We start from the raw sequence: 24,392 nt of genomic DNA, 5'->3' as shown, positions 1-24,392 counted from the left end.
TAAGTCCCAAGTGAAGACTAACAAGTCCTTAGTCAACACAGGTAAGTCCTAAGTGAAGACCAACAAGTCCTAAGTCCCAAGTGAAGACCAACAAGTCCTAAGTCAAGTCCTAAGTCAAAGTCCCAAGTGAAGACCAACAAGTCCTAAGTCATCATGAGTATGTCCCAAGTGAAGGCAACAAGTCCTAAGTCAACATGGGTAAGTCCCAAGTGAAGATTTACAAGTCCGAAGTCAACAAAGATAAGTCCAAAGTGAAGACCAACAAGTCATAAGTCACCAAAGATAAGTACCAAGTGAAGACTAACAAGTCCTAAGTCAACACAGTGTGTATCCCAAGTTGCTCCCCGGATATTTCTTAGCAGCCCACTGCTCCTCAGGGATGGGTTAAATGCTGAAGGGAAATTTCATGTATATGTATGTATGTATGTATGTATGTATGTATGTATGTATGTATGTATGTATGTATGTATGTATGTATGTATGTATGTATGTATGTATGTATGTTCATGATCATTAAAGCTGATACTTATAGTCACCACACTCATGACTTGCTTTACATTGTTCTGTACTGTAACAGGTGCATTGATGTTCCTTCGGGTTGCGCTAGTCTAAAGACCGGTAAAGAATGCTTCATAACACTCTGAATGAAAGCATATGGAGAGACCCATAAGCAGATGGCGGCTGTATGTGCGAGTGAACACAGTGTGTGTGGGTTGAGGGTAATTATAAAACTTTGACTACAATAACATCACAGCAATATGTATCACAGCTGTGGGGAAATTGCAATCAGACATGGAACCATGAGGATATACATTCACAAATAGATTTTAATGGGCGGCACCTCCACTTTTACAACCACCGGACACACACGTTTAGTAGATTTTCCTTCAGATCTCGAGAGGGGTCTCTTAGACAAAGTGGCAACATTAGATACTAGTCTCTTTCCTGGCACTGTCCTGCTGTGTGTGTCTTGTGTATGTGTCGGGGTTCCGGAATCAATTAGGAAACTCAATATGTTCAACATGAATGAAGCGACCTGTGTGAAAAGCCAGGTTTTAATCAGTGAGCATGCCATCACGTTTCACATGCTTTTAATTAATTGCAGACTGGGCGTTTTTTAGGGATTTGGTCTGTGATTGAAATGTTCAGTCAGTCCTTAAGTATTGAAAAAAGTTGACGTTTGATCAAAACTCGTCGTATATTAAATGTTACATTTATCTTGAATATTAAAACTCTGCATCAAACCGCCTTACCACTTTCCACCCAAACCCTTGGAGGCGACTGTTGCTGTGTTTGGAGTTGCATTCCAGGCGCACCAGTAACTCAGATTAAATACACATACAAACAACTAAGAGAGCCAAACCCAAAGCAATGTCCACTGGCGTCTAAGTGATGTCTCAATGTGAAGTCTGTTGTCGGTGTGGGTGTTCTCAACAACAAAGGTACAAAAGCACAATAGAGCTATGAATCGCAAGCATTTTGAACTTTGTGGAAAGTTCTCATAAAAGTACAAAAACTAACAATTAAGGTTTAACAAGGTGGTAAACTCTGGGATAAAAGACATGGAATGTGATGATCAGTTGTGGTCACCTGATTGATTCATTGTAAATTTGTTTAGGATTGTGCATCTCTATAGAGCTCAATCCAACTATAGGGACCTTCAACCCTTTAATAGTTTTATCAAGTAAAAAAAAAAAATATTGTTCATTTTAATAATACTGTAATGCTTTGCACAAACAACAACAACAAAAGAAAGAAAAACAATCATGTGGAATGATTATCAGGATTATCAAATAAGGTTTAGTATGAAAAAGTATTTAAAAAATGCATTACTACTTCTGTTTCAATTGTCAAATTGTCTTCTATCTTTTCAAATTTTTTCTCTATTTTAATTAAGTTGCCTCATCTTGGGGAATAGAATTGAACTAGGCTATCTAAGAGGCAGAAGAAAAGGAGCATGGGAATGAAGATGGTGACCGTTGCGCATGATATGCCTTTTTGCCACTGTGTTACAGACTGAGCTCTAAAATGTACTGTAAACTGTAAACAATGGTTCAATTTGCTGCTTCATCAAGGAAAAGGATGAGAGGGAATACAGAGAACTGACCAAGGACTTTGTGGGCTGGTGCCAGATAGATGCAAGGAAAATAAAAGAGCTATGGGTGGATTTTCTGCAGGTGAAAACATTCCCCCCCTGTACCAGGGAAACCTCCTGAGGACCCTTTTTTTTGACTCTGTGGTGGCATCAACCCACTTTTGTGAAGTGATCTGCTGGGTCCCTGAACCAGTGGAAGTGATGGGACAAATGGGAATGATGGCTAAGCTTTCATCCCTGATGGGGAACAAGTCCCACCCCATGCAGGACCCTCTGACAGCTCTGTGCAGCTCCTTTAATGACAACCTGCTTCACCCCCAGTGTGGTGGCCTCACCAAAAACAGACTAGTTATTCATTAATTCACTCATGTGCAATATAAATATCAATGTATACCACTCTGCAATATAAAAAAATGTATATTCAATATCAACTATTATGTCTTAATATGTGCAATATTGCAAACTCAACCATGCAGTCAGTCTACGATTATATTTTATATCTTTTTATTTCTATTTATACTTTTTTTGTTTTTTACTGGTGCCTTCTGCTTTTTACTGATGCATCTTGTTGTTACAATCTCTCCTTTGCTGCTGTCATACTGCAATTTGTAGGTTTATAAAGGGTTATCTTATGTTATTCTATCTTAATATACCGTAATTCATGACTAAATGTATGGCTGCACGGTGGTGTAGCCTCACAGCAAGAGTGAGTAATTAGGCTATATAATTATAACTGTATAATACCAGCAGGTTGTTAGACTCTAAAGAAATCACCATTTTGGGCCTATTATGGCTGGTGTATAGTCAAAAGAGTGTCTTATATTTTGTTCCAACATTAATGTAATCAATCAAAACTTTATAACAGACTCAGCATGTATGGCTGCACGGTGGTGTAGCCTCACAGCAAGAGGGGCCCGGGTTCAATTCCCGGGCTGGACAACCTTCTGTGTGGAGTTTGCATGTTCTCCCCGTGTCAGCGTGGGTTCTCTCCGGGTTCTCCGGCTTCCTCCCACAGTCCAAAGACATGCAGGTTAGGTTCATTGATGACTCTGAAATTGCCCTTAGGTGTGGATGTGAGTGTGAATGGTTGTCTGTCTCTATATGTCTGCCCTGTGATAGGCTGGCGACCTGTCCAGGGTGTACCCTGCCTTCGCCCATTGACAGCTGAGATCGGCTCCAGCACCCCCGCGACCCTTAACTGGATAAGCAGGTTACGGAAGATGGGTGGATGGATGACTAAATGTAAAAATAAGGCGGTGTTTTGGCGCCATCCAGTGGACAACCATCGCTACTACAGGATGAACCGCATTTTGTAACTCAAGGAGTTACGTCATAGAACTATACATGGATTTGGTCTGGGAAGTTAAAATAACTGTACATTTGAATCCAGAAATTAGGCTATATAATTATAACTGTATAATACCAGCAGGTTGTTAGACTCTAAAGAAATCACCATTTTGGGCCTATTATGGCTGGTGTATAGTCAAAAGAGTGTCTTGTATTTTGTTCCAACATTAATGTAATCAATCAAAACTTTATAACAGACTCAGCGGGGGAGATAAAAGACAAGACATAACATAGAATAATTTAGAGACAAAAGCACAATAACACATAATGGTGTAAATAAAATACAAATCAGTGTCCTACAAAAAGACAACTATAATGTCTAAATAGCTGGGACTGGTGGCCTGCAGCAGCCACTGAACCGTATGTATGATATGCACCAGATCATTTCATTTTCAGGTCCATTAAGTCGGCCAATACATGGACAACATATCGGACACACCACAGTCCCAAACACAATATTGAAATCAACAACTATGGGCTCATAACATTTGAGTAAGAAGACGATTGCATTGTAACTGTATAGCTGTTTGATAACGCAACTCAAGTTATATCACCCACATGTTACCAAACGTTGACGTCATGTTGTCGAATACAGCGTGATGACGTATGTGTTTTACGTAGCGCACACATAACTTACAGCAGTGTGTCCTGCTCGTTGACATTGGGATAGCAAACCTACAGGAGAACACACTGCTGACTTCTCTAACAGGTAAGTTAGAGATTTATCTTCGCTCGTATTATGTTCACACTATACTGTAAATGCTTATAAACAGAGAGTAAAAGAGGCAACCCTTATGAATTGTTAATGTGCTTTGTTTAAAGGACGTTAAAGTAAAAACAACAAGAAGACATGTCGGCTAACGTTAGCATAGCTGCAAGGTAGCTAACGGTCCATGACAGTAGCTAAGCTAGCTGGTACTAGAACCGTTAACGTGATTTGCTATTTCGTCTCGCATCATATTGTTTTCACTGTATTTGAATACATTGGAGATGTTGGGGAGGACCCAGGGGCCTGGGACCAGGCTGTCAGCTAGCGTTAGCGGTCCTACATTAGCTTTTGATGCTAACGTTTCACAGAGAGGTTAATCAAGGATAACTTCTCGTTGGATCAAATGTAAGGCTACTCAGCCCTTATGACTGTCAACATGGATGTTTTATGTGGAATTCACTTACAAAAATATTCCCTTCGACTGAATTACGTCACGTTTCTCATAATGTATGATAAGCTTATTTGCAAATACACTTCAACATAACTTTATTCCGATAACTGGCCTGGTAAATAAAGACATAACTTGGCTCTTATTGTCTGTCAGGGAAGTTCTGTGTGTAAAGTGAAATACTTATGTAGCTACATATCTGCCTCCATCGATGTGTTTTAATACAGGTTGTGAGTGCTTGACATTGGGAGGATGTCATAGCAACCAGGCCAGCAACAGGTTCTGATTCATGATGCCCCAGACTAGATCCAGTAACCCAGCTCCTGGGATTAGCATACCACTAAGTGTGTTGATCTTAATGTGTTGTGTTTTCCTCATGTGACAGGGCAGGATGGGAGCCTCCTTGTCCACACCTGCTGCTCCTACAGTCCGGGCAGAGGCCATGATGGCCGCCCCTCCTCAGGGCTGCCCCATGCACCAAGAAGCCCAGCCTGTCAAAGGTGCTAACTATAGTTGTTTGGTTTAGTTTTTTGTTTTTAACAATGGTTGTTTTGTTTTCGTTTTTAACAATAAAGTTGTGTTAACATGTTCAATTTTTTTGTATCTGCCTCTCTTAGTGTCTCCACCTGTGGAGTGTCCCATGCACCAAGAAGCCCAGCCTGTCAAAGGTGCTAACTATAGTTGTTTTGTTTAGTTTTTTTGTTTTTAACAATGGTTGTTTTGTTTTCGTTTTTAACAATAAAGTTGTGTTAACATGTTTCATTTTTTTTGTATCTGCCTCTCTTAGTGTCTCCACCTGTGGAGTGTCCCATGCATCAAGCTCAGCCTGTCCAAGGTATCAATTTCAAAGTCCATGCTGGCCTACTGAATTATTTGTGACTTGCCTGTATCGGTAAATACATTTACTGGAAACACTGATAAATTGCAGATTATTTTATTTTGTTGGCCTACACACAGTTTTATTAGCTGGTGCCACAGCTCCCTGATGTTGCCTCGTAAAAAATTATACAAATCAGGGCTCAGCGGTAACGGTTGCCATTGGTTACTTATTTAATATTCTTTACTGTGTTATTACTTATTTACTTATTTAAAATACCTGTTTTGATCTTGTTTTTACTATGTCTCTTGTTTGCACTATCCTCTCTGCTGCTGCAATCCTGCAAATTTCCCCACTGTGGGACTAATATAGGATTCTCTTATTTTAGCTTATTTTACCAGTTTGAGAAATTGCCAACCGATTCTTGGCCATTGGTTTCCACTGATTGCAACCACTTTAAACATAAAAAGTAGGGATAGCAAAATGTGCATGTTGAAATCAATCATTTTAAAATATTCGTTGCATTAGTGATATTTAAGTATAGTGGTCAAGATCAGAACCAGAACCAAACAACGCTGCACGCGTTTACTTGCGTATTTGCAAGTTTACATTTTATTTTCTTGACTGCACTGTGTCACATTTCAATGTTCATATTGTTGATGGTTTTCGGCTATGGCTGGCCAGGTATTTTTTACCCGTTATGCCTCAATCACATGCTCTTGTTTCCTGTAGCGTCTCCTCCTCCGGGGTGTCCGATGCACCAAGCGGCAGCAGGTCCAGTTCACCAGGACCGGGCCTACGACTTTGTGGAGTGTCCCATGAAAGCTGCAGAAGGCATGAAGAGTGACATTGACCCAGCGAACATGGTAAGTGGGTGCTAAGTTTATGAAGAAGGGAGTGATGGTATTAAAAGCCAAGCGGAAATGGATCAATGTGTGATCTGGAAGGTACTGTCTTTTGACTTAAGCATCATCTGGACAGTACTGCAATTTACAAAACAAGAAGCAAACAAGATGCAACCACATGGAGATCTAAGCTATGGATAACATTTGTGATGGTAAACGACTGAGTGTGTATTTTGTCGTTGAGCTCTCTCTCCTGCCTGTGTGTGCAGATGCCTCCTCCTAACCAAGTACCAGCTCCAGACCAGCCCTTCTCCCTCCACCTGGCAAGAGAGGAATCCACCATTCCCCGTCACAACACGGAAAAGAACTGGGTTTACCCGTCTGAACAGATGTTCTGGAACGCCATGCTGCGGAAAGGGTCAGTCCATACCGCGTGGCTTCTGAATGCCAGTTCATAACCGGACATGTGGGCAGTAACGTAGCACAGGTTGTTCTGGATTTTCCAGCATTGAACATCCCCTTATACTCTTTAACCCTTAGAGACCCACAGAGAAGATGTATACATTATCTGAAAGCTGGGAGACTAAAGATTAAAGCTAGAGTGCAAAGTTTTGTCTCCCAAGGCTGGAGATGAGAGTAATTAAGAATAGATTTGATTCGATTCTTAATTTGAATTGTACAAACATTGTCGACGTGTTTAGGATTATGTTTTATCTGGAGCATTCACTCAGTTTTATCTGGAGCATTCACTCAGAACAATTTTCTTGTCACTATAGCTTCTGCACTGCTCTCAAACTATTTATTTTCCCTCCCCCTTCCTGTCTGTCTCATCATTGATAATAATCGATCAATATTTGACCAGGAACTAAAGTGATTTCCACGTTCAGAGCTAAATGTAATATTAAAGCATGTAGATTAAAAGCGTCAGGTTTAAAGTGTAAGGGTTGCAGAATGTGCGTCTGTCACGTTAAAAATAACCGGAAGGGATTGAGAGTGCATCAAGTAGTAAAATATAAATGAACTTGCAGCATATTCTGCCTCTTGCCTTGTTTGCAGCATCAGTGTAGTGTTTGCTGTCATAGTTTTCTTAAATTCCCCACAGCTCTCAATTTTGACGACCCAACCCTCTTGATTGGCACGCGATTGGTTCTTTTAGTGTGGTAGAACGCCTCCTTTTTATGGGAGAGTCCACATGATCGCTCATGAAGAAAACCTTGTTTACAAAGACAGTTGATTAACACGTAGTGGTCTTTGTTTAGTGTTTCTACTGGGAAACACTAAACAAAGACTAACAACAAAGCTTAGTAACACCAAGGCCCTTCCAACTTCAATTGCTTATACGTGTTCACCATATGAGCTACATAATTCACCCAAAGGCAAACCTGATTATTATGGTTTGGTTTACATTGCCAAAGCCGTCTCAGCTGTAAGTGTTTCACTTTAGAGTGTAAGTTCTGCACACGATAAGACGCAGACACAATGTGACTGTGTTGATCTAATTCAATAGAATTCTCATGGTCCTTTTTATTTTTCAAAAAAGAATTGACTTAATGTCCAAATGCTTAGTCTGCATATATTACAAGCTTTAATAATTAAAGAGTCGCACTCTTTAAATTGGAGGAGACGGCAGTGTTGAGGCGTAACAGAGACTCTGGGTTGGTCCTTTATATGATTTAACACTCGGTCTTGTTCGTGCTGCAGGTGGCGCTGGCGTGAAGATGATCTCGGCGCACAAGATATGACCAACATCATTAAAATCCACAACACGAACAACGAGCAGGCCTGGCAGGAGATCCTGAAATGGGAGGCGATGCACGCAGGGTGAGTCTACAAACCTTAGATATATGCAGCTTTCCATTCATTTGAGACAAATTGTTATTTTGTTCAGAGTCGGATATATATTTATAGTTAAGTCCACACTATCAAGTTTACCAGTTTGATTGACAGTTATTTGATTGGACTGTATCTTGTGTTGTCTTGCAGTGAATGTCCATGTGGGCCGACCTTGAAGAGGTTTGGTGGTAAAGCCAAAGAGTTCTCTCCCAGGGCTCGCTTCCGCAACTGGATGGGGTGAGCTCCTTCACACTGTACCTCCCGTCTATCAAAAGGCCTATTTTCTGTAACCAGTGAACCAATGCAATCACAGCACATGTTGTCTCTCTTATTTTTCCTCCGTGGTCTTTAAATTTAGCCATCAAAACATTACAAAATGTGGTGAATCAGTGTTATTGTCTGATTATCTGGCTATAGTGATGTGCTTTCCTACGCTGTAAAAAGAGTGTGTGGATGAGGCATTTAAGTTGTTTAATTTTACACATTTTGCGACTGGCTAGTTAGCTAGCTAGCTTCCTAATTCCTCCATGATTTCATGCTACAGTTACAAAACACAAAAAGCACCACATGAATTGCTGGGTTCGGTCCTTGGACTTGAATGTTTTTGAATTACTCTTCATGGTAGCCGTTACGGCTAACTGCCAATCTGCCTCCAGACCAGCCAATAGCAAATTCAACAATGTTGAATGTTCAACAAATTACAATATACAGCTGGTTTGGGGGTTTGGTTAGAGCTAGCAGTTTCATCATTATGTGGCTGGGATCAAAAATACGAGGAAAAAAGGAAAAGGACCCCACATGTGCTCAGTGCTCCAGTGATGATCTTGAATACTGCCGATGTTTGATGTCACAGACATGTAGGAATCAGCTTGACCAGGAGGACCTGATGTTATTTTCAACAGTTATATCCACATTAGTAAAACAAAAAAATGGACAAAGATGTGGATACATGTATAAAGAAAGTCAGATATTTTTAAATGGTGCATCGTTAGACATAATTCAGTACAGAGAAGTTATGTTCTATTTAAATGTAGCCTCTTTCTTTTATTCTTTAATGTAGAAACATTATTGCACCTGACCTCATGTAAGACTAAAACAAGAGTGAAATACATTCAGTCACTGGTCTGAATGTATATCTGCTTTTAAGGGACAGCTTAACCCAAAATAAAAATGGATTGTTTTTGATGTGAATTGCCTAGTTTTGAGATATCTGCCATAGAGATGTCCGCCTTCTATCCAATATAATGGAATTATTTGGCACTCGGCTTATGGTGCTCAAACTGCTCAAAAAACATTTAAAAAAACCTGGTTACTGACTATAATCCACAGACCCTGTTGTGAGCAGCTTCATGTAGAAACTATTTTCTTTCTGCCAAACTTAACCCCCCTGGGCAAGCCAACTCCCACCAAAACTATCTGGATGATAAATAGCACGACAGGTCAAATACAAGTACAAATACCATCTTATTTCAATGGATTTCTCTTCTCCTCCTCATTAGCTATGAGCTGCCTTTCGACCGCCACGACTGGATCATCGACCGCTGCGGGAGGGAGGTGCGCTACGTCATCGACTACTACGACGGCGAGATCAACAAGGAGAACTACCAGTTCTCCATCCTGGATGTGCGCCCCGCCTACGACTCTTTAGGTGCCGTCTGGGACCGCATGAAGGTGACCTGGTGGCGCTGGACCTCCTAAAACGGACTTGGACACTTGTGTGTGGACCTCCTAAAACGGACTTGGACACTTGTGTGTGTGCACACACACACACACACACACACACACACACACACACACACACATATATATACTCATTGAGACTAATAAAACTGGCTCTGTTGGTGTTTGCAGAACTTCTCTGTTAGGCTGCATGAAGCTTCATCTGCTCCTCATATTGATTTTCTTAGAGGAAATCTTCTTTTGGGTTTGCATTTCAGTTCAAAGGTCAGCAAGTGTCTCACTGCCTTCACTCTGCTCATACTTCAACAGTCTGCTCACTGTAATAAACACTTGTTACATACACAGCTCCTCATGAGGCAGTCTGCTCCACTTGAAAGAAAGATTGATTGCTCCTTTGTTGCGTTAGGGGAATTGTAGGAGCCACCATTTTTGGATATTTTAAAGGGACTAGAAGTCAGCATACCTCAGCTTCCACTGCTTTAACCATTCTGTTTTTAAACGTCTGTTGCAGTCCCACACCATTTATGTTAAAGCAGTACATATTTGTAGTTCATTAATCTGCTGCGACTTCATAATTTATGCATCTGCAGATTGTTGCTGCTCATACTGCAGCTTTGAATCATGGAAGAATTTTAAGAGTTGTCAGGGTTACCATGTGTTCTGGGAGGCAGTTGACCAATTGCTTTTTGAAAATTAGAGGAAAAAGTAAAATGTCCTCGACAATCTTGTCTTTTCCTGGAAATTATTTCAACATTCTATTTCCCATTAGCTTGGAAAATATGACTAGTCTATCCAAAAGAGCTCCCCCACATGGATCACATTGCCATCTGACAGTTATGTTCAGGATCATATTAAAGTTCACATGTAGCTTATGGACCACGTTGAGGAAACTCAGTGAACACACCCCCAAGTCAGGTCACATGGTAGCACATGGGGACTGCGTGACATCACTTAACTTTGATTTCTTCCCAAATTCTTTTAAATCAGACTTCCACAGAGGGACTTATTACTGTATGGGCCAAACCCTGGATCATCATTGGAAAAAGTCCTGGAATGTTCTGGGAAGACATTCTTCATTGGAATGATATAACATTTCATCTGAAGTCTGCAATTTGTCGGCATGTTGCCTGTATGTGATAGTTGAGGAAGAGAAATGTCCTACTAGGACCCTCCTGCTGACGGATGAAACTCACAGGTGTGATTCTGCTCTGATCCATGCTGTCATATTTTACTGCAGCACAGCGATGAGTTTCTGCGTTGTCAGGATAACGCTTATTGGTGCGACAGATTACCATGGCGACTGTGTAGAGGGTTATGGGTGTTAGTCTAGTTTGACCCTCGGGATATATAGTTCTATTTTTTTTAAAAGACAAGGATGGACATCATGTGCAGATGGCAGCAGATTGTTTGAAGTAAAGAAACTGACCAGTTCACATAGTGTGTCATCATTGCAGCTTACTTCATATACTGTAATACTGTATTATTGTATTATTTCATAATCAGTGTAAAAGCTCTAAAGTAACTTTGAAGTCACTTTCTATCAGGTTTAATTAATGACTTTGAGTCTGCTTTTGATCCCGTGTTGTAGAAGATAGTTTCAGTGTAACATTTCTTCAGCTTATCATTTTTTTTTTTAATTTGTATTTATTGATTGATGAATGAGTGGATTTCTAAGGGCATAATCTTGATGCTTGAGAAGAAATTCTTGTTTGAAAAACAAAAAAAAACCCAAAACATTTTACTTGCTCTGGTGGTCAACTGAACTATGAATAAAGCTGCTCATCTTCTGCCTCTGAATCATGTTTGCCTTTCTATTGGAAACCAAGACAAAATATCGAAAGGTGTTGTATGGGGTTGAGTACAGGGGCTCTTTGTGTATGGGAGCATTGCAATGTTTAAAAAAGGGGACAAATATTATATTTAAATACACAGTAGTAAAGGCACAAGTTCTAAGAACAGCGTTAAGTGTCAAGACCAAAACCAATAAAGCCAGCCACAGGCCTCCCTCCATGCAGTGTGTATTTAGCATCATCTGCTGGACACAATGCATCATTACAGTTGGTTATGATAAACAGGATAGCTGTCTCAGTATTTTGTCTCAGCTCTGCTAAACCAGGATATATCACATTCATAAAGAAAAACTCAGCAGCTGTGAATAAACAAAGTCAAGTCATGTGACTTACAATTTGTCTTATTTGCTGGTTCTACAGTAGCCCAGAACAAAACCCAACACTGGTGCTAGAGAGAGCCTTTAACGTTGTACATTACTTTCTCTTACATGCCTATGAAACTGCGTTACCACGGCTTTGCATTCAACTGCTGTTAAAGAGTAATTTTTACTTAAATGACCTTAAGCTAAAAACCATCCCATAAACACACAGATACATTTGGAAGCACACACTGTACATAGGACCAGCACCTACATATGGGTAGTTCCAAAAACAACATAGGAAGGTTTTAGAGATGCCAAGGCCAATTCATGTGTTCAGATTGTACATTTGACAAGTTTGTATGCATTTATTTAGTCCCTGTCCAAGTGGATCAATGACCGGACCCAGTGGGACGTCTTTAAATGATTTTATAAACACAAAGAAATGTGAATGGTCAAATTTCACTCTGCACGGTTGTTCAAAGTAGAGGTTTGGAGCCATGTTTTAGCTCCCTCTGTTTTTCACAGTTTACCAACTACGTGGAATTATTTTCCCAGAGCAATGGCCGTTATGATGAGACCTTTCTCTGGATGACTGCTGCTGGTCTGATATATATGTGGAATTGAAAACTGTCTAGTGTATAGGTATACGTTTCCATGGTAGCTTTGGTCAGACATATCTAAGGTGAAACAGAGTTTTCTGAAAATAAGCTAAGATTTGATGAATTAAGCCTGGTTAACTCATCATTTCGTTAATGAATAACTCTGGAGCCCTTCAGTCATTTGGACAGAGGCTGAATCACATTTTTCATCCACATGTCGATGCAGTTTTGAAGCTGAACACAGGAGGTGTTTCACTAAACTTTACACGTTTAATCTGTATTTTCTGTCATGCTTCTCCCTCTGATTCTGTCATTAGGTATGTATGTACATCTTCAGTAATGAGGTTCCACTATGGACTTGTTTTCCACATTGTTTTACTGGCGATGGTGAACATACAGACCTACATATTATTAATGACTTGTTTTTCAGAAAAGCCCTATTTTGTGCAGTACAGCTGATATAAAATAATATTTACTACTTTTTTTTTCAATCTATCAGATGTGCTCATGGTTTTCTTTACTTTCTCAGTATGGTGCTTGAAGGTGAGACTCTGTCACGTTTGAAGCAGGCAGGTGGACCCAAATGCAGACACAGCAACAGTCAGAAGGTAAAGAATAAACCACCTCTCTCAAACTAGGAACACGATGTACATACACCAGGAAACAAAGGCAAGCGGGTCACCAGGATCAACGCTGCAGCTTCAACTAAAGACGTCAAACAAACTCACCAGAGACCTAAAAGAACAGACAGGTATAAATACCAGCGGTGCTACAGGGAACAGCTGGAGGGGGTATGGATGTGGAATTATGAGGGGAAACACTGTGATTGGGTGACAGGACAACGAGGGACAGGCAACACAAAGACAGGGCTAACGAGGCTGGACACTAAACTGGTGTTCAGGGGTAGACATGCAGGACAGGGCTACAGGAACACATGAGGAACACACAGAGCAAGCACAGGAAACTCAAAACACAAAACCTCACACTCCTCTGTGTAGTATAATGATAAAGAAGCCCTAAAAACAACCCGAAAACACTATGGAGTCCAATAGAAGAGTCCACCAGACGCATTATGAGCTTCTTTATGTCTTAATGGTCGATCCTATGAGAGCTATAGGGAATAAAGGCTTCCTACTGGTTTGGGTTCTGTGTGTCATGCCGCTCCAGGTCTTTCTCTATCTGTGATTTTGACCAATCTTGCATTTTTCTGGACAGAAATGGTCATCGGTCACGGGCCAAAAGAAGCCCACAACTACGTCCAAATGTTTAATTTAATGAAGTCCCCGGTTCAAGTCCCTGCAGAGACCAGGTATGGAGTTGGGACTGGGAGCTGGTCCATAGTAAGGTGCTCATTGTTGCACCTTTGATGCATGCGTGTAAACAAAATTGAATGACGGGTCTTTTACGACGACTTCAATAGCATTTATACATCGCTGCTTGTTTTTGAGTTTGAGTGAAGTGTGTTATATGACGCCTGGCACCTCTTCCTAACTGGACGCAATGTGAACCAGCAAACATCCCATCCCACCAATGAAGATGTCCTAACCTGCACTGTGCCTCAGCGAACATGCTAAGCGACATGCTGATTGTTTGAAAAAAACGCACACCCTGGCTCTATTTTAGCTAAGTTTGGCGCACCTGCTCCGCCTCCAACCCGCCAAAACTGTTGTGTTAGTGTAAAAGTAACTTAATCAATATCACTCACATTGCTCGTTGTATAGCAGGACAATTTTTCCGCTACAGTTGGCTTGCTTGCTGTATGTTAGAAAGAGGTGTTACAGCCCACTGTTGTCTAAACGGGGTTACATTACATTACATTACATTACAGTCATTTAGCAGACGCTTTTATCCAAAGCGACTTACAGGAAGTGTATTCAACATAGGTATTCAAGAGAACTACTAGTCACCAGAAGTCATAAGTGCATCTCCTTTCTTAAACAAGCATCTTAAAGCATAAACCAGAGCAAAAGTATAGTGCAGAGGCAAATTACTACGAAAACAATAATTGCAACAGACTAATACGAATACAATAAGCTACAAACTACTACGAATAGGATAAGTGCAGTAAACGAATACGAATTCAATAAGTGCAGCGAGCTGATACGAATACAGTAAGTACAACAACTAATACGAATGCAATAAGTGCTACGAGGAAGGCTCAGGGTAGTACTTCTTGAAGAGGTGAGTTTTCAGCCTGCGCCTAAAGATGGGCAGCGACTCTGCTGTCCTGACGTCAGTGGGGAGTTCATTCCACCACTGAGGGGCCAGGACAGAAAAAAGCTGTGACCGGGTGGATCGGCCGCAGGGACCTCTGAGCGACGGGGCAACCAATCGCCCCGAGGCAGCAGAGCGAAGTGGTCGGGCAGGGGTGTAGGGCTTGACCATGGCCTGGAGATAGGAAGGAGCTGTTCCTTTCACTGCCCTGTAGGCTAGCACCAGAGTCTTAAACTGGATGCGAGTCAGGGAGCCAGTGTAGAGAACGGAGAAGGGAAGTTGTGTGGGAGAACTTGGGGCGATTGAACACCAGACGTGCTGCAGCTTTCTGGACAAGCTCCAGAGGTCTGATGGCCGATGCCGGGGCTCCGGGTTAGCCAATTGTCTGTTGAATTCATTCATAACACAGTACAGCAGTGGTTCGATGCAGACAGTGCACCTTCGTTATTATTATTATTAAGTATTCCAGCATGCATTTTACATCTACTAGTGAAATCAGGGGGCAAGCTCCGGGTCTGAAAAGTGAAGCCAATGCAGAAGTGCCTTAAACTTGCATTCTCTCTACTGACCATCAGGGGGCGACTCCTCTGGTTGTATAGAAGTCTATGAGAAAATGTCTCTACTTCTCTCTTGATTTATTCCCTCAGTAAACATTGTAAACATGAGTTTATGGTCTCAATCTCTAGTTTCAACTCTTCTTCAATACAGCATGATGTTCATTTAGTAAATGATGGTCCATTTAGACTGTTTTTAGCTTATTTATAATACTTGTTTTATTTTATTTTTATTTTTTATTTCTTTAATTGTCTTCTTCTACTATGTCTCTTGCAAAGTCAAATAGACCATAAAGCAGGGTATGCTTTAGGGCGGGGCTACCTTGTTATTGACAGGTCTCTACTGCTACCAGAGCCGTATATGGCTTCTCTACATCACTCCTTTAAATTATGGTCACTTCAATTCACTTGTTTGCAAAAAATGTGAAGTGAACGCCAAAATCGAAGTTGGCGCCGGCTCAAGTCTTCAAAACCGTAGTCCACAAACCAATGTGTGACGTCACTGTGTCTAAGAGTGAAGTGCATGAACCAGAATTTGAACCAGGCTCATAACTGTTCGTATTTTTACTGTGTCACTACAACAGTTTTAACATCTCTTCCAGGAAGAAAGTAACAATTCTGATTTTGGGTACATGTTTGATTTATCAATATAATGCCTATTCAAAAATGTGCTCTTGTGTTTTCAGAGATGTGGGAACCAGCCAGCTCGGCAACTTCCTACAGTCTCTGCTGGTTACCTGGCAACTGCTCATGGCCAGGAAACAGTTCTACACACAAATCCCCCTGTAAGACAGCAAATTGTTGTTATTCACATTCCAGTTTTTGAGATTAGGCACATGAGACATGAAGTGTAAATGAATCAGCTGTAGAGGTGCTGGTAGATGGATATTGTTTACTTTTTCCACAGAACCAGGCTTGCTGCTTCACCCTTTGTTCAAGCCTTTATGCTAAGCTAAGCTAACCTAACTGGCTGTGTCTTTTTTCTATAAGGCAAGCAAGCTGATCTGTGTTGGTGCATTTTTATGATGTTTTAGCCTAATAATGTATATATCAATGGCTATTTCTACATTGAGATAATGGGAGCATTTATCCCTCCTTAAAATTGTTAAATGCACCGTCTCGATGCTCCCAGTCCGCTTCCTAATCAGCTGTGGGTTATTCATGGAGGTGGATGGAGCGAGAGCTGAAGGCGAAGTGAGGGCGGACAACGCAACATGTCTTGTGGTTGCTGCATTGCATTCTGGTCTATTGTAGGCTCCTGGACCGCTCAGCGGAGCAGCAGGTCTCTTGACTGCTTGAATCCAGCCAGGAGGAAATTATCTCTCTTTAATTTCAAAGGAGGCCGACACCTGACCTTTACTGTCCACGTCGAAGACACCGTGACGTTTCAGCATGACATCTCTGTGTCTGTAATTGGTCAGTTGTCCGTGGGGTTGAGAACAACATGATTTGCATCATACATCGCTCTTTAGTGTGGATATAGTGTTCAAACGTTACCTGAAATAATGTGTGCGTGTTGATTTCCCATGTGTCAGATAGCTGCACAGCACTCAGCAGAAGTCCAAACAGCCTCAGTCCTGTATTTTATCATATCTTGCTATCTATATAGCAGTCCACATTTCCATACCAAAGAAGGGGCCTTTCCAGCACTCCGTCTGCCGGCGGGCCACCCGCTTACCCCACCGTCACCCATCTCTGTCCACGTGTCCTCTCGTTATCAGAGCCAGGGATCACCTTGTTACACGGGTAACCGTTTTATATCGACGGGCCGCGTTTCTCCGCTAATCAATGTGAACAACATGCAATCATCCAGGCGTATATTAAAAGGGATTTTTTCAGATCCGTATTGATCTGAACCAGTTTGAAGTGGAGAGGCCTACATTGGCTTTCAGGTTAATCTCAGTTATAATAATGATTCAGACGTGAACATTTAAACGCAGCCATTAAAGTTAATCACGAAGTCGGTCGGATGATCAAATTTAGTCTTTAACTGCAAGTAGAGGACGAGAATTTTAGCGAGGGGAGCAAAGCTCACCGCAGCAGCCACCATTAATGGAAAATATGAATTAAATATCGTTACCAATAGATAGAATATGCTGTACGTGAAACATGAAACAAGCAACTTCAGTCTAGATAGCCCACTAGTCATCTAGACTATGATTAGCATACATGAAAACAGATTATTAAAGCTGCACTGACCAATATTTGTCCATGATAACAACAGGTCCTGTCACATGTGCGCTGTGTCAGGCGGGGCTACTAGTCTACAGACAAAAAACACCAACTCTGGGGTTCCCCTCAGCTCTTTCTGGCTCATTGATTTCTGTTTTAGTTCAGTCTTCGGGCCACAGCAGGCTGCTGTTTTCATTGAAAAGGCTCCAATAAAGCCACTGTACACTTCCTGTTCAGAAGCAAACACACGCAGACACACACAGTTAAGAGACTAGCTGGTGAAGACAGTGGAGCATCCAGCAGCTAAAGAGACAGATATTTCCCTCAGGAGCTGGTGGAGACCAACAACAGAGCTAAAATAGAGAAATTATGGGACATTCATCAGGTATACAAACCAATGAGTGATATTGTTGCTCTGTATCAACTGTTTGAATGGTCAACACATTTGCCCTGACTATCTTAGGTGATAATAGCTGCGTTCAGTGGCCCAAAATCTGTTAAAGCTGGAACAAGTCAGCTCAGCCAGAGCTGCTCTCCACTGACTGCAAGACCTCATGGCATGATGCAAAACGGATGGCTGTCCCCTGAAGATATTTCATTACAAATGAACAAAAGAATCAGCAGCTTCTCCTTGTACGAGTTAAGACACTCTGGGAATGTCCAACAGAACGAGCGAGTTGACCCTAAAAGGTGCAGTGTGCAGGATCTGGCAACATCTAGTGGTGAGGTTACAGATGCAACCAACTGATAACCGTGTGCCAAGTAAGTGTACAGGAGAACTACAGTGGCTCACGTGAAAAATGAAAATGTGAATGGCCCTTTCTAGAGCAGGCTTTTGTTTTGTCCGTTCTGGGCTACTATAGAAACATGGCAGATTCCGTGAAGAGGAACCACTCCGTATGTAGGTATAAACAGATCATTATAAGCTAAGGAAAACACAACAATTCTTATTTTGAGGTTAACATACACCAAAGAAAACATACTTTTTAATAGTATATTTTATTATATAGTCAATAGATCCCTCTAAATGCTGCAGACTGGAGATTTAATAGCATCATTGTAGAGAAACACAGTAACAGGAGTTAAACAAGCACAAGCAACTTCCTGCACCAATGAAAATCAAGGGCCAAAATCAGGAGGGTAAAAGTACATGCAAGTGTAATATATATATAATATTACTACCATCTTCCTCAACACCTTGATCCTTTACTTGACCTGCACCATCTCCCAGTCTGTCCATTCTGTTCACTAGCAGTGGGAGAACATGGCTTGCACAAATATTATCAGAGGAAAAACAGTGTAGCTGATTATTGTCTGTGTCTTTGCTCATTAGCTGAAATAAAGCAGGTAGGGGAGGGGAAACAGCAGCATAAAGCTCTGTGGGAGACCAACTCTCACAAGAATACAGTGACCTCAGTGGATGACAGTTGAATTGGGAGGGCTAATTGGCTCTCCACAACCTAGAGAGCTTGCCGTCTTTTTTTAATTAGATGGGAGGAAAGTTAGGTTGGGGTAAGTTTTCTTGAACAAACAAACATCAAACAAAGTAATCATAGTATTTTCATGAACATTCTCCAATTGCCCCTGACTCATCATTTATTCATGTTATGTCATGGTGTACATTTGTTGGAATTTGTTCAGATGGCTGGTTTGCTTCTTTAAAGCCCTGGCATGGTGTCTCTCTTCCACCTCGACCAGAGTCCGGAGCCACGAGGGTTCTTAAGGGGGCTTGACTCTTTTCATTGTATTTGTTTTTGGCCCCTCTGTTTAAGTTTTATGTATCTATAGAATAAAAGCATTATCGGCCACAAACATGTGGCTAAAGGGTTAGCTGTTGTTTCAGGACAGCAGCTGTTTCTACACGCATTCCTCTGCTGATTTTGGAGAATCGTTCATAAATTGAAAAAACATCTAGCTCTGTGATAGTGCAACACTCTTGTGCTCTGATAAATAGGTGTATCCTTTGCTTTTGAAAGAGTAGCTTGGTGTTGTTGTTGTTAATTGCTCCTTCTGAGGCTATATGGTTAAATTAATGTATTTTATTAAAGAAAAAAAAACTGTATGCCCCGTGGCCATGCTTTGCTATTAGGGTAAACCTTTTGCATTAAAGTTTTGGTACAAAAGCCATGAGAATTCATCCCTGTTTAATTGATGCTTCCTCCTGAAGCGCCCTGAGGCAATGTTTGCGGTTTTGTCGGGGCCGGCTATAGAGAGGGACCCCGCTCAGCACTGGCTCTGCTGCAGGTGCACTATTAAGGAGCAGCTGGGTTTGACAGCAGGGCTGCTGTGAAGGAGGCTCTGTCAGCTCTTATGCTGCTTCAGCCTGCATCCTCTCTGTTTGCTGCTGCAGAGGATCCATTGGTCCGTACTGCAAATCCCACAAACTTATTTGGGAGTGATAAGATGAAAACAATTGTAACACATGTTGCTGTTGTTACACAGTCAAGATTCTTACTTATCTTACATTTTTTGTAGCTTGAAAAAACCCTGTCCTAAATTAAATTTGAGCAACATAGATGTTGAAAGCTCTGGAGAAAGCTAGTAAGTGGACGTTGAGTTGAGATTTCTTTTTAGTCAAACTACTGTTTCCAAACTCAAGAAAGGGCTTTTGTATTCAAAATAGTTTGGTTCTGCTACAAGCGACACAAAAGTGTTTTTGTGATAGCTCACATAACAGGAAGTGAGGAGAATCCCAAGCTGTCAATCATCCATCACAGTTAATGGATGTAATTAAGAGAAACAACAAATATTTTTGGTGGTACAAATGATCTCTTTTCATTAATTCTGTAACAATTAGTCAATTTATCTACCGATAGGAAGGATTTGACTACTATTGTGATAATAAGTTGATCTGTCAAGTCATTTAACAGTAGAACTGCTAAAAACCTGGTACCTGAACCTGAGGGACAGGACAGAAACTCCTACGTCGCCTTGTCCACAGCGTGGAGCAAAGACACCATCCAAATTGGAAAGGACTTGTCAATTTGGGCTGTCTGTTTAGGAAACTTTTCTCACCGGCTGTGTCCAAAACTGTGCATAGGAACCATAGGATCAACAAACCGGCGTGGTCTTGTTTCCCATTTGGCATCTTTAATACACTGTCAGAGGCATTAGTGTTCCCGGAGCTCCAGGCGCTCCCATCTCCATCACCAGGACCCATGGTGGAAACTCACATGTTTAACAAGCTTCCTTATCAATAAATAATGTTTATTTGCCAATGTATTATTATTAATCAGTGTATTGTTTTACCACACTTATCGTGACCGTATTTTGAATACATTGTACCACGTCCGTGACACAAAACCTCCACCAACATCAATGTAAACACTACAACCTTCATTTTTTTCATATTACTGAATCGTAAAATCGCAGGTTACGATGTGTTACGTACGACTAATGTCATTAGCAAACTAAAGTCAACATTAGGACAGGAACCCCAGTGGAAAAAGCTTTAATTAGTCTACGTATCCTCATACAGTGGGTCGTATAATATTGTACCAAAAAGCTTCTCCCTATTTTTCTTTTGTTTTCCTGCAAAAGTCTAGTTACATGAGTACAGACTTTTTAAAATAAACTTCTTCCCATGAAACTACTTAGTCAAGTTCAGGAAAGGATCGTGGTTTGGGTTAGAATAACTACGGAAGAGGCGTGACTTATGTTCTGAAGTTACGTGACGAACAGATCAACATTGACTTCTTGTTTCACATGGGGAACAGAAAAGATTGGATTATTGTCTGACCCGTCCACCTCCTCTCCCACCTGACCTCTTTGGGTGGTTTTGGTCTTTACAATCTCTGGTTCATGATTACGTGGATTACATACGAATCGACATTTATAGTAGAGCTATGAACACTGTATGAGAACAGCCTGGATTGTTATTTCCTGGAGTTAGGGGGTGAATTGGGCATTCAGTGATGGAATAGAAAGTTACAAGTCTTCTTTGTTTTAAGTCCAACAGGTGATTTCACAAATCAAAAAAACACCAAAAATGATTAGACCTGTTTATGAGTTTATTTTTTTAAAAGAATAATGGCAGCCTGAAAAGATGGTAAACATAGTCAAACCAATCAAAAGGTGGCAAAAAGATATGTGATTAATTAAAGAGGCAGCGTGAGACAGAGAAGATGTCCAAACCACGGCGGCAGACAGAGTTAACTGAGCAGTGATGGAGGAAGACTGAGATAGATGGAGCGCCGCAATGAAATAGAAGTAGACAGCCCGGACGAAGCCGATGGCTTCATCACACACATCTCCTCGGGGACGTAATCAGTCCTTCTCCAATTTGGCGCTTGCCGCTTATCGCACAACCGGGAGCCATGACCCGTAGACTTTTACAGCGTGGTCGACTGGTAAATGGAGAGATAGGGACCCGCCTGTCTGCCAATGTGTTTTAACGAGCACGCCGATAAACAGTGAGGAGGAGGACGCAGCCGAGGCCCTTTATAATTACTTCTCCAGTGATCACCCCATTTCACCCTGTATACCCGATCAATATTACAAGACACGGCCTTGATGACTTACAAAGTCACTTAATCTCACTTGATGCCGCCTTCACTGAGGGAGTAGGGGAGGGGGTCTTTATACACGGAGGAACGGCTGAGAAGTGGGGGAGGGAGAACTGTTTGTCAAGTGCAGTAAAAGAAGATCAAACAACCATGCAGATAAGGAGGAGGAGGACTTTGAGGGAGACGGGAAGGGAAAGATAACAGCAAAACAACACAAAATGTATAGTTAAATATATATCATACTTATATATTATATATAGTGTTGAATCTCCTCTGTGGTGCCATTCAGCCATCTTGTAGTGCAAATCAAGGCAGTGTTTTTACCCGCTGTAGACTGATACCATATACTGATATATAAGTGCAGACTCAAACTGGCCAAATTATTTTTCACATTTAGAGTGAATAAAAAAGGTTAGAGGTCCAGTGTGAAGCATTTTTGGGGCTCTAATGGCAGAAATAGGATATAATATTCCTATTTATGTTTTCATGATTGTATAATCACCTGAAACCGAAAGAATCATTGTGTTTGTTAGCTTAGGATTGTAAATGGATGCTGAACGGTCTTGCATTTCTATAGCCCCTTTTGATGGCACAACAGTTGTGTCTTGCCCCAAGCACACTTCGACATGGTGGAGGCGTCGGGGATCGAACCTCCGATCTTACGTTTGGATGCCAACACACATGAGTCTGTCATATCTTCATAGGGAGCGGATCCTCTTCTTGGTTATGTTGCAATGGCATGTTTCTACAGTAGCACAGAACGGACAAACCAACTAAATCTAGAGAGAGCCTTTTAGCGGGTTTGGCGTCCCTGAAGGCCACTTTAGTGCTTCAACATGCTTGTGAGATTGCAGGAACTTGGAGCCATCGTATCGCCACCCGCCATCTGACTCCATTGCCCCTAAAGTTGTGTCATTATGATAAAGATGGCCTCTGAGCAAAGTCAACGGTTTTGCAGCTATGAGTATGATCCTGGTCCTCCTGAAGTGACCTATTTACGGCTCAATAGACCGATTCCTAGAACCACAAACTTTACTGCAGCGTTCACACAGCTGAGTGGTGCTGATGGTGGTTTGAGGAGGAAGTCCCTCCTGTCTTTATTTGTGCTGAAGTTTCTCCATGTTGCTCTGTTTGAGCAATCTCCTCCAAGGCAGTGGTGTTGATGTGAAGTTGATCCCGATGCTGTCCTTGTACCTCCTTGTGACCTCCAGGTGCCTGCTGGTCTGCTTGTAATTCACTTGGATCACACTGCACGAGTTGTGTGAGAGTCTGTAAACGGATGTTTTGAAATAGTTGTGCTCTTGTTAAAACCGTTTACTTCAATTCATTTAGACTTTTTATATTTCTTGATTCTTGAGCAAAATAAAATATTCTCTATGAATACAAAGTAACATGGGGTGAGTAATTTATTTATTTTTAATTTATTTTGGTGGAAAAGTATTCCTTCCCATGTGTAGTCTGCATTCCAGTCCCAAATTCAGATTCTTCACGCAGCCTGTAATTTCACATTAGCTGGATACATTTTGTTTCTCTTTTGCGCTGGAACAAGTCTAATCAAATAGATGCCAACACAAAGACAACTCCACATTGAAACAGAACTGAGTCCTTGACATGTTGAAGGTGTTTTGGAGATGAGGCCTCCTCCCCCTACAATTGTTCATACGCCATATATTATATGGAGAGGGCTTTACAAAACGCAGCACACACACGACTCCAAACAAGTACAGCTCACCTCCTGGGAGAGAAGCTCCACTCCAGCGGTGGACCTAGGTTTCAGTAATTAGACAGCAACGATCCAGTGAACAATACCAGTAGTGTCAATACAAGGCCTTACATACTCTATACCCCCTACACACATGACTACTCATTAATGTTTTTTTGTTTTTTTCATATTCCAATTTGTTGTCACTATGACCCCTATTCTCTGCCTATGCATGCATGATGAGCGGTGCTTTCACCCAGCGTCCATTCACATCACCGTTAGCCATTGTTTCTGCTCAAGCAGAAAGCGCTTGTCTGGCAAGCACTAATTACATCCTTGATTAGGAGGAGAAGCTATGAAAGAGATAGAGTGCTCAGTAAGAGATAGGAGAGGTAACCCCCACCCCCCTGGCTCTTTGTTTGCAGGGACGAAGACACTCCATGGTGACTTAAGTGTATGTGTGATTGTGCGTGTGTGCGTCATACATAGAGCAAGCATGTCTATGAACATATTCTATACTGGGCTGTTTCCTTCTGTTTTTCTTTCATTCATTGATTTTCCTTTAATCGCTAACTAACAGACCTTAAACAAACTTGTCAAGAAGGCCAGCAGTGTGCCCTGTACAGCTCCTTCAGCCACCGGCTGCTTCACCCTCGGTGTGTGAAGGAGAGGTACCGCAGGTCCTTCCTTCCTGCTGCTGTCAGGTTGCACAACCAACTC

At 41.5% G+C, this 24,392-nt stretch overlaps 1 protein-coding gene across 2 annotated transcripts; it reads left to right on the top strand.

Annotated features, from left to right (window-relative positions):
- The first annotated feature begins 4,067 nt into the window (after positions 1-4,067).
- LOC129110606 (holocytochrome c-type synthase) lies at positions 4,068-9,813 on the top strand. Of its 2 annotated transcripts, XM_054622733.1 has the most exons (9): positions 4,068-4,151; positions 4,985-5,099; positions 5,217-5,267; positions 5,387-5,434; positions 6,149-6,282; positions 6,531-6,679; positions 7,963-8,082; positions 8,245-8,331; positions 9,594-9,813. In XM_054622733.1, the coding sequence occupies exons 2-9, from the start codon at positions 4,991-4,993 to the stop codon at positions 9,790-9,792; spliced, it is 897 nt and encodes a 298-aa protein (XP_054478708.1). In that variant the 5' UTR covers positions 4,068-4,151; positions 4,985-4,990; the 3' UTR covers positions 9,793-9,813. The 2 variants fall into 2 exon arrangements, with proteins under 2 accessions (XP_054478708.1, XP_054478709.1); XM_054622734.1 differs by lacking the exon at positions 5,217-5,267.
- The last annotated feature ends 14,579 nt before the right edge of the window (positions 9,814-24,392 follow it).

Source organism: Anoplopoma fimbria, chromosome 21, assembly GCF_027596085.1.
Source record: "Anoplopoma fimbria isolate UVic2021 breed Golden Eagle Sablefish chromosome 21, Afim_UVic_2022, whole genome shotgun sequence".
NCBI lineage: Eukaryota > Metazoa > Chordata > Actinopteri > Perciformes > Anoplopomatidae > Anoplopoma > Anoplopoma fimbria.
Note: the sequence above shows the minus strand (reverse complement) of the source record. Positions and strands in the feature narration are given on the sequence as shown.